The 14,128-nt window shown below is 47.4% G+C and overlaps 1 protein-coding gene across 1 annotated transcript in view; it reads right to left on the bottom strand.

Annotated features, from left to right (window-relative positions):
• Positions 1-14,128, bottom strand: part of plxna3 (plexin A3) — a 102,093-nt gene that overhangs the window by 11,992 nt on the left and 75,973 nt on the right. The window contains 8 exon segments of the mRNA XM_049017272.1: positions 67-160; positions 707-877; positions 1,971-2,107; positions 3,877-3,997; positions 4,222-4,370; positions 4,524-4,714; positions 5,772-5,868; positions 13,372-13,572. Of these exon segments, the coding sequence (XP_048873229.1) occupies positions 67-160; positions 707-877; positions 1,971-2,107; positions 3,877-3,997; positions 4,222-4,370; positions 4,524-4,714; positions 5,772-5,868; positions 13,372-13,572 (1,161 nt within the window).

Genomic DNA, 14,128 nt, shown 5'->3' with positions numbered 1-14,128 from the left:
TGGTGACGTAGGCCGGAACAGAAGTCCTTCAGGCAATACGCCTTAACGGGCATGAGCGTGACTTACGTTGGTGGTCTCCACACCTCCATATTTAGCCCGTACTTTGGGTTCCTGAATGGTAAGGAGGTTGCTGCCCATTACAGTGATGGTCGTGCTCCCACTGGAAAGACAACCGAGGAACCAGAAAGACATGAGAACGGCTACATTACTACAGATGTTTTATATGCGCGTTTTCTTGTTATTGCAGTGCATTAAACAATCTCCGGCGAATTAAACAACGGCCTGGGCACCAATGACGGCTGGCCGGCTCTTCGCACTGGACTGAGGTGAGATTTTTCTGCTGTGCGCAGCTGATGAGGCTTATTTGCCTGAGAGAGAGAACTGTTGGGCTTTGGAATATAAGTGGGCAGTTTTCTCTGGCCCTCTGGGTGCAATCTATTAGGAATTTATATATACTTGAGACTTCATCAGCTCTTGTATATTGCATTATAGAGTCTCATGATGAAACTGTTATGATGGGACCTTATCTGTGTCCGAGGGTGGCTTTCAAGACGCCCGTTTTAATCTCCAAGGGAATTTCGCCTTAGGTATTTTGCATGCTAATGGATTCTCCGTGCTCAGTATAACAAGCTCTCAGTCTTTCCGGGCCGTGGACATGCTCAGAGCGTAGTGCCGACCAAGCAGAGCCCCAGGAAAGCACACTCACTTGACAATGCTCCAGTTGGGCTCGATGCCGCCCACCGTGGGGTCCTCGGTATAGACGTAGATTGTGTTAACGTTGGTTATCTCCGCCTTGTCGATGAACAGCCTGATGGACGAGGAAGTGGATCCAGTTGTGGACAGAGGGGTCACACACACGATGTCCTTCATGTTTCTCCTACAGAAACAAAAAGATTTCAAATGGTGTTTTTGCCACGTCTCCAACATAACACCATGCAAGAATTAGCCCAAACCAGGACGGATGCTTTTGCTTTGCCAGGTCCTGAAACCCAAGCAGTAGACTACAGTGTGTTATGCTGACTGACTGCTAATCTTGCAGGCTAACAGTCATAGTGATCAAACCTTAAGTAGCCCAACTAGCCTGCTCCCCTGGGCGTACATGAGTACAAAAGTGGTGGAATTTCTATTTCATGAATCAGACAGCACAGTGACTAGTAAAGGTTAACACATAACCTCGAACCGATGTTCAGTTTCATGGTATTTACTGAAAATCACAATTTTATAATCAGTGTCATTCAACATTCTATGTCAACAGTTGCATGTTATAAATATGCTATATGCTTTTTTAAGCCTCAAAATAACACACAAAATCATTTGTGTCTTTTTTTATTTTCAAGCTTTGTGTATATAATATATCAGTTTGGACACACCAGTACACTGAAAGGTTTATTAGTACCATTCTCTATAAATTAGAGTAATTATTGACATGAAATATATAAAATAACATATATGGAATTATCCACTGACCAAAAAAGTATTAAACAAAAATTTAAAAAAATGGTCAGGGGTTGGGGGAGGCGGCTCTGTGGTTTGGGATTCAGAAGGTTGCCAGTTCAAATCCCTGGGTCGGCAGAGTGATGCCACCACTGGGCCCTTGAGCAAGGCCCATAATCCCAGTTGCTCCAGGGACTGGCTGACCCCACTGTCTCCTCTACGCCAGTTTCACTAGGAGGCATGCTGGGAGATTTTTCTCGAAGGAGGTTCCATATATGCTGAGCACTTAATGAACGCTTTTCCTTCACTCTCTGGTCAAACTCCAAACAACATCTCAACTGTGCTTAGGTCAGGTCATGTGATGTGACACTATTACTCTCCTTCGTCGGCGCCTTGGGACATCCAAAGTGTTGAATGGTACTACGCTGGTGTTTGTTGTATATACCAAGCGTCTTGAAAATACATAACTACAAGTTAATGAGACGGCTCAGAAACAGCAGCAGCCCAACCTAGGCAGTGCTGCAGCTCCATCTCACCTCACAAAGAGGCACTCGCCCTGGCCGAGGAACACTGTCACCGCACTGCCGGCGTCCAGGTGCTTGCCGAAGATGGTGAGTCTGGTGCCCCCGGACATGGGTCCCTTCTTTGGGTGGATGCGATCGAAGCTGGGAAGCTGGGGAAGGGAACCGCGTATTAGCAGTCAGGCCGCAGAGCTGACTGTCTACCAAACACCCCCCTCCAGTCACCAAAAAACATGCTCATCGAGGATTTAGAAGCAGAATTCCAATTGTAAGCCTATCATATTATGTGGGACATTTATATAACAGTCTCGTATAATAAATTTTGCAGTCGATACCCAAGTGATGTGATTTTATATATCCACTGAAACACAGCACACATTCACAAAACTTTTGTAATTTTGTAATCTGTTCCTGTAGTGAAAATGTTTTTTTTTTGGTACCTTAAACTGACCCAGCATATATTCTACAGCAGAAAGCGTTTGTCCAAATAGAGCTACCCTTCTGCCCAAATTAGCCGTGTAACTGCGTAATCACCCACTGCACACATATTCATTTGCTTCTCCCAGAATTAAACTGCAAGACCAGTATTGATTGTGCGTTTAAGAGGCCCGGTCTGGCCCATTCATCCCTGCATGCAGCTCAGAGGCCTCTGGATAATCGACCGTTGCCACATTCCTGGTCGGCGGTCCTTACTGCTCCATGGGGAGATCTGGATAATTAGATCACACTGGGCACACTTTTACAAGCAGTCTTTGTGCGTGGCAGTGTAGCACTACCTTGCAGCACAAAGAAAGGTTAACCTACAGGTCAGCAAAAGATAGCCTGCAGGAGGCCGGTGGGTAGTACTGAGGCCAGAAGACTACTTCCCAAGGATAGCAAGTCTAGAGTGTAATATAAAACTGGGCTGGGTCACAGAGCACAGGAAGGCTTAGTTAGCTCATAGAGGACAGAAAGGCTGGGTTAGTCAGGGGAGCATTGAAAGGAAAGCCCGAAGCATACAGAAAGGCGCGGCTAATTCACAGAGGACAGAAAGGCGCGGCTAATTCACAGAGGACAGAAGGGCGCGGCTAATTCACAGAGGACAGAAAGGCGCGGCTAATTCACAGAGGACAGAAGGGCGCGGCTAATTCACAGAGGACAGAAAGGCTCGGCTAATTCACAGAGGACAGAAAGGCGCGGCTAATTCACAGAGGACAGAAGGGCGCGGCTAATTCACAGAGGACAGAAAGGCGCGGCTAATTCACAGAGGACAGAAAGGCGCGGCTAATTCACAGAGGACAGAAAGGCGCGGCTAATTCACAGAGGACAGAAAGGCGCGGCTAATTCACAGAGGACAGAAAGGCGCGGCTAATTCACAGAGGACAGAAAGGCGCGGCTAATTCACAGAGGACAGAAAGGCTACGCTAATTCACAGAGGACAGAAAGGCTACGCTAATTCACAGAGGACAGAAAGGCTACGCTAATTCACAGAGGACAGAAAGGCTACGCTAATTCACAGAGGACAGAAAGGCTACGCTAATTCACAGAGGACAGAAAGGCTACGCTAATTCACAGAGGACAGAAAGGCTACGCTAATTCACAGAGGACAGAAAGGCTAAGCTAGCCCATAGTAAACAGAAAGGCTAGGCTAGCCCATAGTAAACAGAAAGGCTAGGCTAGCCCATAGTAAACAGAAAGGCTAGGCTAATTCACACATGACACAGAAAGCTTAGGCTAGCCCATAAAGGACAGAAAGGATTGGTTAGCCCAGAGAGGACAAAAAGGCTAGTCAAAAGCATACAGAAAAGCAAGGCTAGCTCATATAGGACGAAAAGGTGAGCCCAAAACATACAGAAATGCTATGCTAGCCCACAACAAATGAAAAGCCTAGGCCAGCTCACCAGCCACCTTATATATGTAAAAAGTCTCATCTCAGACATACCACAAAGGAATAAGTCTGTGGGGACTGTGTGCGGTACTCTACAGAGCAGTCACCAATGCAGAGCTCCACTGGGCCTCCGGGGGGGTTGGAGAGCAGTGACTCATCCATGTCACATACAATCCTGTGGGTCAGAAAGAGTCACACAACAGGTCACGCTTGCACCCCTCCCCAAACAGCCAAGACAGACGCTGAGATCAGCATTTTTTACATTACAGTTGGCTCAGAGTCATAACCAGCACTAACAGTTTCATGTTACCAGCACAGTAACATTAGCCAATCCGGCTAAACTAAGGTCAGAGGTAGTGGGTTGGCGGTGGTAAACATGGGGAACCGGCGAGCTCCTACCTCTCGGCGCTGATGTACTCGGACGGGACGGGGATGCAGCGGACGCCAGCGACACGTACTTGGGTAATCTCCCGTACCTGTAGGCCGAGGTTCTCTCCCTCTATGGTTACCCGCGTGCCGCCCTCTTTGGGTCCAGCGAGTGGCCATATCTGCATGCGGCCGCAGACGTGTCAAGACAGGCGTGTAAAGAATGCCCCCCGCCCAGGGTACACGGCATGCGGGTGTGCGGAGATGGGGGAACCACAAACACACCTAAGGTCTGACACACACTCGCAGCAGGGAGGCGCAGGAACCAGATGTACCTTGGTTATGCGGGGGTGGCTGCAGCGCACGCTGCGACGGTTCTGGTGCATCCAGTTTTGCTCGGGGGCGTGGCAGTGCTGCCGCAAGAGGCACTTCCTGTCAGCTAGGCACCAGCCGCAGTCAAAGGCGCTGTCTGCCCTCAGACACAGGCCGCAGCTCTCCCGCTGAGCCTCGCATTTGTACAGCAGGGCTGGGGGGGGCGGGGGGCAGAGGAGTCAGTCACACACGCAGGAAGATTGGTTTCCCAGGAGCGTGGTTTTTCAGGGCCGGGGGCTGCCCGCCCTCCGCCACTCCGTCCTGCCCCCTGACCGAGAGCAATGGCGTGCTCAGCTCCGATAACAGCATCGCAGGAGTAAGGGCAGCACGGATGGTTATTGACCGGCGCAGGCTGAAAGTCCTATCAGATAGGCTGCTGCACACGCGGGCGCCTCGCCGCTAATCTTCACACAAAAGCCAATCGCTGACTTGACAGAGCGATGAAATCTGCCAGGCTGGCCGAGCGAGGACAGAGCCGCCGCCGATCAGGCGGCCCCGCCAGCAGTGGAGATTAAACATTCTCCCTCCGACAGCACGAGCGGGGCGGTCCATTTCGCCTCCGTGTCATGAGTTTAGCGTAATGAAAGGGAGAGGCTCGCAAAAATCAGCAGGCGGCAAAATCGTCCCGCCAATCGCCGGAAAAGTAACAAAGAGGACCTGTCATCCAGAATGGTGCTGCCCGTAACAATCGGCATTCAGATCGCTGGAGCCCGAGAGCTAGTTTTTCAATTTTCAATACTGTGCAATATTTTGCTCATCAAGATAATGGGACTGAAAAGGTCTCGTTACATAAGCAGAGATGCTGCTCAAAAGATGTATAAACTGCGAGTCCCTTTGACTCTGTGCATTTATATATTTCAGTGACTGTGTGCCTCATTTACATATGCATTTCGCTTAAGCGGAAATCAATCCTGGCAGTGTTAATTACAGTGGTATTTCCTATATTTTGAAACAATCATCTAAATATCTTTACACAGAGGAGAGGAGTGCAATAATATTATAATATGTATATATTTCTCTCGGTTTAAATAATGTTTGTTGTGGAAAGTATTGCACGCAGCGTACCACTAGGGGGCAAATGTTCTCTTCTGGAGATGAGTGAGACTTCTGAAAACAGAGACCTCTTACCAGTACTCTCTCCCAAGCTGACAGCTGTGTAATAATAAACCAGCCATTGCGCAGAAGCACAAAGCAGCAGTGTTGTGATGTACCTTTCATCGTAACCGGCTTGTCGATGAAGAAGTCCCCATCCCAAACAATGGAGAAATCCACCGCCAGGTCACCGACGTCATCGCCGTCATACCAGTACTGTGAGGAAAGGAAAGGAGAAAGTCATTCACTGCAGAAATGACAGCATTCATTTTTACATACATATTACACACACACAGGATGGGCCGCAAACAGCATGGTTCCTGAACGCTCTCAGGAGGCCACGCGGCATTTACAACACGGTTTACAGGGAGCAGAGACGGCTTTGCGGCCACACAGACTCTGGGCTCCTCTCCAGTGACAGCGCAGTAGGTATGCAGCTCACTGGTGCTGTGTGCCTGCCTGTCGGGTGAATAAAAAAAGATGGGGGGGGGGGGGGGTAATGGTGGTTTCTTGGGCCACGTTTTAATTAGCAGCAACACTCAGAGCACTTAGCAAACGCATTCCTGGGAGAATTTCGCTGATCAGACACATCGATCGACGGGCGGGCAGAACACTTAGGGATCTTTGAGGGGGTGGCTGCTGGGGGGTGCCAAGGAAGCAGCAGAAGGACCCCAGATAGGGCATTAGAAACACACAACTCACATCATGCTAAAATACCTGCTCAGATAAAACCAGGGATAATATGATTTGATAGCTATGGCTCTATCACGCCACAATGAACCAGCGTTATTCAGATTTATATGCGACGGATTCCGCCGACTGCCAAGTACGCACAAAGCACACGAAAACGAAACGCACACTTCCGAAGATCAGCTTGATTGAAATGTCAGATGCAGCCTCTAAATTAGGGAGGGCGGGGGGGGGGGCACACAGCGACCAGCAGCGGCCCATCGCATGGAGAACTGTGTGCTCTGCATTGAGGTTTTAAGTCTTTGCGCAGCTGTTGGGGAAACATCTAGCAGGAATTCAAGTTAGGAATGCACTCCTGTGGGTGCTGAAAGCCGGTGTTACGGCCTGAGGAATGAGCTCATCAGGAATCAGGAGCCTCCCAGTCTCTGGGGTGGGCGATTGGCTGGGCGTCTGACACATCCGGGATCAATCAGTCAGCTGCACAGCGACATCACAGCAACAAAAGTCTTCTAGATACAACTTAATAACAGGGGAAAATATAGCTGATAAATATCCGATTATCATCTCTGTGTTCAGATGAGCCCGGCAACCATACAACACTAAATCATTTCTTAATTCCACACCTTATCCTGTGCCCTTCTCCCCTTGACATAAAGTCCAGTGGGTGTGCAGGACTCCAACGATACGGCCTGAAACACCGCCCGAGCCCGCTGACTTTAAAAGCCGCGCTTAACAATACACCCAGAAGCATCCTCAGTTGCGCCATAGGTTAAAAAAACAAATCCTCGTTGAAGCAAATTTCCGATGACGAAACCCATTGTAGAGGCACATGAGAACGGACACACGGTTTCCTTTCGGAGAAACTCGGGACGCTAAGCGGAGATCAGTCAGCGGCTCCGTGCAAATGTAAGCCCTTGGCACTGGCTGCATGACGACATTTATGTTTGCCAGATGTGGGCTGATTTTTGCTCAGCCCTGACTGTGGCGGTTACCAGATCAGCGGAATCACGGCCTAACTCCGCTTGTCTGCCCAAGGACACCTTTATGACTCTCGTGGAGGTGACAAATGGTCATTCGATGGCACGTGTGGTGGACATCACAGTACAGGATGCACGATAAACATAATGCATCGAAAGCTTAAATGACAATCTGCTCGGACAGCATGCGCACATCTGTGTTTAAGTTAGCTGCACGTTGTAATTATGAGCAATTGTGTAACTTCCAAACTCTGACCTCTTGCTGTGCAGTGCCTTGAGGTCTGGCAGACATCCCACAGTTGAAAAAAGGGCTGCATTGTGTCAGTTTTACCAAAACACTTCCATCAATAAAAGCTTCCTCATACAAGCACCCAAAACTACCGTTTCTGAAGAGAAAATAAGCAGAAATCACGAGAGATTGATTACTGTCCCATAAATTCTTGGCTATCACTAAATGCATAAAGCTTAATTCAGAAGTTTGGAAATTAATAAATTAAAGCTGTTAAAATATTAGGTGCAACTTAAAACGATTCTGGTCTTGTGGATATATCTGTAACAGATATGTGTTTTTAGTCTTTTAGCCCAGGACAAGACAAGTTATTATAAACTTATGAGGAATGAATGATTTTAACGCATTTGCCATAAAACAGCTGAGCATGTTCCATCATAGCTGAGGTGAGCGTTGTGTTCCAAGGAAAACCAAAACATTCCTTTTCCATGACAGCCGCTGCAATGACCTCGGGAAAAAACATCCACAGCTATCAGTTTCACTGCAATCTCACAATTAAGAAAAAGCAACACAATGGAATCAGAGACAGTGCATAGAGCTGCTGGCCCGGCTGAAAAAGATCAACTGAATCAGGAATGTAAAGGATGCTTTAAAAAAACACAACAAACTGATGATACATGACTCTGCTTTCGAACCCCGAATCTAAAAGAAACCATTGTGCTTCACACCTCCTAGGCAACTTCTGACGAGGCATCATGTTTTTGGTCATGAACGTAGAGGACACTATTTGATATAAACACGCAAATTCTGGCTCGCGTCCAACTGTCTGACCACTTGGGTGTAAAGGGTGAAGAGCACAGAACACAGAAACGGTTATTTCAGATGCTAACCATCAGTGGTGCGACTCATGCCATTAGCACTGGAGACGGTACATAAGTTCTCTGTTCTGGTCTAAGTGCACAACTGCTTCATCCCCAAGGCAAGATCTCATGCCTACACCTGAAGGAGACTTTCTAAGCTGGAGAACAGGAACTACCAGCAGATCTGCAATTAGCGGCTAACATGGAGGTTAGTATTCTAATTTAAAGCCATTCTTATAGTAAAAAGCACGAGGCAAAATGGAACTAAATTTGAACTGAATCTCTGATTGAGCACTTTGTGCTGATAATACAATAATGAGGACAGGCGGGTATACAGGGGCTATGGGAAGGAAAAAATAACAGTTAAGTGCCTTTTCCTTTTCTTACATTCAAAAAGCTGCACTACTGGGGATCCACAATAATAGCAGTCTTTGTGAGAACACTTTCCATCAAGAGGAAGTTCAGAACTTGGTCATTGTTTAAAAGGCCTCTTCTGCACGTTTCCTGGGTAACGCTAACGGGGTCTGTCGCTAAGGGGTCATCAGTGCTTAGCAACACTGCGTTCACAGGATCATTTTGGGTTTTTCTTTCTTTCTTTTTAAAATATGCCTTGATAATACATAAAATCATGCGCATTTTAACAGCTTATAACAGGACAATCGCATAAATGTATAAGAAGAGAACCTCCGTATAGAAAGCCAACAGCTAGTCGTGGGTGAAGGGATCCATTTAACGTAGATTTATTCTGGCAATGGCTGTGTATTGCTGACGTCTGCAGTGTAGATCAAACGGAGAGAACGAGGAACGAAAACTGTATGCATGAGGTATTAGGCAGGATTATGGGGCATAAAATCCATGCTTTCGGCAGTGTGCTAACAAATCAATACATGGAAAATAATTTACATTTGTGACCCGATGCGTATAGCCTCATGCCCAATTCTAGCACGACAAACACAATATGCAGAGTCTGGCGATGATCTCCTGTACCTCCGAGATCACAAATACCAATCAAATCGTCAGCTCGGGCCCAATTTCTCTCAGACTCCACTAAAATCGTAATCGCTTTAACGACATCGATAATGTTGGCAAATAGAATAAAGTACAGTCAACAATGCTAGCACATTCAGTTCATCACTGGAGGAAACACAGGATTATAGGTAAGTTTCTAAAGAACTGGAGGAAATCTGTGTAAACTCAGATGCACTGGTGTAAAATAAATTTAGCGAATAACTGTCTTTAGTCATATGTGCCTACATACCTTGATACATGCACCGTACATGCATGCGTCGATGGATCGCCTATAACAAAGTGAAATTCACGCAACGTGCTGAATCAGCTCATCTCCCTTAGGTATCGCTGGCCCTTTAAAAACAATGTACTGTACCTGTCCGGATCCCTGGCAGGATCCCCAGCAGCGCCAGCAGTTTGGACTGCGTCAACATGGACAGCTGCGTTTACGTAACAACTGTGCAAACTCCCTGCTTTCCAGCAAGGAAGGGATAACGCTGTTCAGATAGCAAACGGGAAACACAATCATGCATCTAATGTCCTCTAAAACTGGAGAGAAAAAAATCGATAAGAGATCGCAGATTTTTATTAATCCATGCTGGGTTGAAACATCCCATAATATTGTGACATGGCTTGCATTTAACAAAACGTGCATAAAACGACACTTTTAAAGTATACTGCTCCTTTCTCAGTACAACATAATCTGTGGACAGTCTTTACATGTATAATATACCATACATATATATTCTCTTCACTTGAAGAGAGAAATACATGCTTCTTCCACTACAGAACTATTTCGAAAAGGGAAAAAAAAGGAATATCATCGGCACAGCTACACGGTCATCATTTCTCCGTTGACTTACAGCTGACATTTGCAACACCCCACCCTGCGATCTGCTATATAAGAACTTGCATTCTGAAGCCAAATGGCTTGGAACAATTCCAGGACCAGGGATGAGAGTTTTATGCATTCCAAGAGGCATTTTAAAGCCTATTTTACAGTCATACGGAGATTTGAACCAGGTCAGCAGACCAAGGCTGAGACATGAGGACTGGTGGCATGTGCTTGATAGGCTACTACAGGCTAAAGACACTGATAAAATCCATAGACAAACTGCTTATTATTCTGTTTCTGTCAGAATCTGTCTCTGGAGAGAAAAGGAAGCCACATGTCAGCTGGCTCTGATCTGTCAGCCACTTTGAGGACCACTCCGCCAGGGCAAAGGCTGGCTGTCAGCCAGTGACGCCTCACTCGCTGGTGCCATCAGAATGTGTACAAGACTAGTCATTGTACAGTCAACAGCTTGAAGAGAAAAGCCAGTGTCAGGACGGGTGAGATCACATTGTGAAAAACGCTGGGGAAAGGTAGCTAAAGTGATCCGGAACGCATTTGGCGATTACGTCCTATTCGCTAGTAGCAACTGCAGTAGCATTTATCCGGATAACCTGAGGATGCTATGGGTCCCTAAACATCCGTGGCCATGGCTGGTTAAATCTATCTGTAGGATTGTCGATCACGTTAATCACTAAAGATACTGCAAAAAAAACATCCGAATGATACCTGTACGAAACGAGGCCCGAAACTACTTTGGAATTCAATGTTAAAATGGACCATAAGGAATCTATGGTGCCTGAAGCACACAAGACACGAAACCGGGGGCAACTAAAGCCAAAAGCTGGAAAAATATTAAACTGATACTCAGGGTATTCGGGGGAAAAAAAAAATCACTGACTGGGCTACTGGGCAGCTAGTCTTACGGGGGGAGAGTGAGAGTGAAGTGAGGTCGTGTGTCAGCAGGGGTTGGTGCAGGAAGGGGCAGATGACTTTAGCTGAGGAAGGACAGAGAGGAGCAGTCTGACTCCTTGTCTAAACAGATGCCGTAATGCTGGATGATCCCCGCAAAGCTGGGCGATTTGCTCACCCGGAGCCGTCCTGGTGCATGCAATGCCTGTCCTGTGATCAGCAGCTTGAGATGACGTTAAGCGCAAAGCAGGATTTCTGCCGAAAAATTGGGATCCGACGGCAAGGTGAGCTCTAACTCACAATCAAGCATGTGCCAATCTAGAGCTCGCGTAACGGATGAACCTCAATGCCCAGGCTATCAGGTTTCCTCCAAATCAACTGTCTCACCTTAAAGACAAAAAAGGAGCCACAAACAGCTATCAGTGCATGTAAAGAGAGACAGGAAGGACACGAAATTCATTGTAGCGTGCCCCTTTCAAGGACATTCAGTTACATTAGCATGGACCCCATGCCCTCAAAGTCACCCGTCTACAGCTTTGTGGGAGCGAGGCTGGGCTCTATTGATTGATAGCCACTGCCTTGTATGGACGACTGCATTGGGGGGGGGGGGATTGCTCCCCGAGATCAAGTGTAATCTGCACCCAACTCAGAATCACTATTCAGGAGAGATTCCCTGAATATGGGAGGGAGACGGAAAAAGAAAGCAGTTATGGGCTATACTGTGCCCTGTCACAGGTAATCAGCCCGACAATTAATCTGAAGATCCCATCCAATCCCGGGGGGGGGCGGGGGAAAGAGAGGGTGAGAGAGAGAGGAAGGGTGTGTGCCTCTCGGTGAATCTCGGTGAAAAGGCTGATAAATCCAGGAAGAAAAAGGCAGCAAATAACTGAACTCTAGCCTGCAGGAATGGCGGTTGATGTGCGATGAAACAAAGCTGAGATCTGTGACAAGCTGCTCGCTGTGCAACCAATAAAATAATTCCTACCTGCTAATTGCTGTACCTAATGCCATCCTTATGTCCGCATTACATAACTATTTGCATTTTCCATCTGCTTATTTTAATTATGCAGACTGTAATTGATATGCATACCAATCTGTGTAGGTAAACAGTTCTCATCAAACCTGCGCGTATTCCACACTGTTAACACAGAAAGGTACAGTGCCACATTATTCATGTGGTTCAAACAGGTGATGCTGATGCAAGAACAGGCACAGGTTTGAGAGGCATGTGGGAGTGGCCCAAGTCGGAAGAGCAATGAGTGTGAGCAGATGAGTGAATGTGCAGGAAAGGACAACAGTTGCTCCTCACGGCAGGGTCCTTCCTCGGGCAGCGGAGAAGTAGTGCACAAGGCAGCATGTGTCACCGGTAAAAAGGACAACGATCAATCCTGGCCAGCATGCCAAGGAAGGGCCATGTGTGTGTGTGTGTGTGTGTGTGTGTGTGTGTGTGTGTGTGTGTGTGTGTGTAAGACGTGATCCCCCATTATTAAATTACCAGGAGACATTAATCGCCTTGTCAAAGGGCACAGGTCAGCAGGGTGACCTTTGAACTCCAGGGGTCAGCAGCCGGAAGGGGACAGAAGCCTACAGAGGCCAGCTGAACCCTCACTCCAGAGAGGTTCCCAATCCTGCGCCCCCCTCCCCCACCCGCCCAGGTCCCACCCACACCCCTGCCCACCCCATTCCCTTTCAGTGGGTCACATTGTCAGACCAAATTAAGACCCGCATCCTGTGCCTGGCTAATTATTTTACAAGATTCCCTGGGGTTACTGTGACAACCAGATGGGTCACAGAAGGCAGCCGTCTGTAACATCAATGTGAGATAGAGGAAGGGAGGGAGAGGGAGCGATGGGGAGAGAGAGGGGAGACTCTCAATGTCAGCTCTTTGACATACCACATTTTTCATTGGCTTTAAGAAAACAAAGAGGCTTTAATGCCATGTATTGATTTCGCTACTGATTTTCAGAATGAAGTTTTCCATGACCTGCGAGTCACTGGACAGTTCCCCTTGACTCGTCTTTGATATTCCTGGTCTGAGCACAGCGATCTGGTTTCTGCTGCTCAAATAAACATGGTTCACAAACACCCTGTTCTCTAAGTAGATGCTTGCCCGGCTGGCTTATAAATCAAGCCGGGCAGTCCCCTCTGTGCTCAGAGAACCGAGGAGGGAAGGGTTACACGTGACTGGTCAGCATTCCCGGCGGGCCTTACCGAGGTGTTCTGGCACTGGATGCAGGAGCTGTTGAAGCGCACAGCCGGGATGCGCTGCACCTTGCCTTGGATGTTGAAGACGCACTCGTAGTTCTTCTGGCCTGACTGAGGCTGAGGCAGGTTGCGGGCGCGCAGCGTGATCGGGCGAATCACGCCAGCGGGTACCAGGATGTCATTGATGGGCAAGATCTGTGGACAGCCCTAGATCGAGAGAAGGTGGGAGAAGGAAAAAAAAGATCTCAGGGCCGATGAAGTCTCCAGATAATGACCTGAAATGAACCGTTGTTATTATGAACAAAATCAAGGAAGTAGTATATTTCAATAGCTCAATGGCTCAGTTAGCTTCAGCTGATTAAACTTTATTCATCAGTATTAACAATGAGGCATGATTATTGCTAACAAGCACTGTGTAATTATTTTACGGACAAAAAGATCTTAAACACCAGCTGGGAGCGATTCGGCTTTTTGGTCATTACTCTAATGCAAACTGGGGGTAAAAGCCCCATGTGCTTAGCATGACGGGGATCTCGGGTGTTGACAACGAGACCAAAGGAAGATCTCCAACACGGCTGATACATATTAAATTGTAGAAACCGAAAGAGATGTATGCATCCCAGAGCTGGACGTGACATGCAAACACACGCAGCATTTTCTGACCATTTAAAATTCCCATTACATAGCTGCTGGAGCCATCAAAGACCTCACGAGCCACAGGACCCTCCAAAATCGTACTGATGGAGCGGGAAATGAATGTCTT

This window comes from Brienomyrus brachyistius, chromosome 6 (assembly GCF_023856365.1).
Source record: "Brienomyrus brachyistius isolate T26 chromosome 6, BBRACH_0.4, whole genome shotgun sequence".
NCBI classification, from domain to species: Eukaryota; Metazoa; Chordata; class Actinopteri; order Osteoglossiformes; family Mormyridae; genus Brienomyrus; species Brienomyrus brachyistius.
Note: the sequence above shows the minus strand (reverse complement) of the source record. Positions and strands in the feature narration are given on the sequence as shown.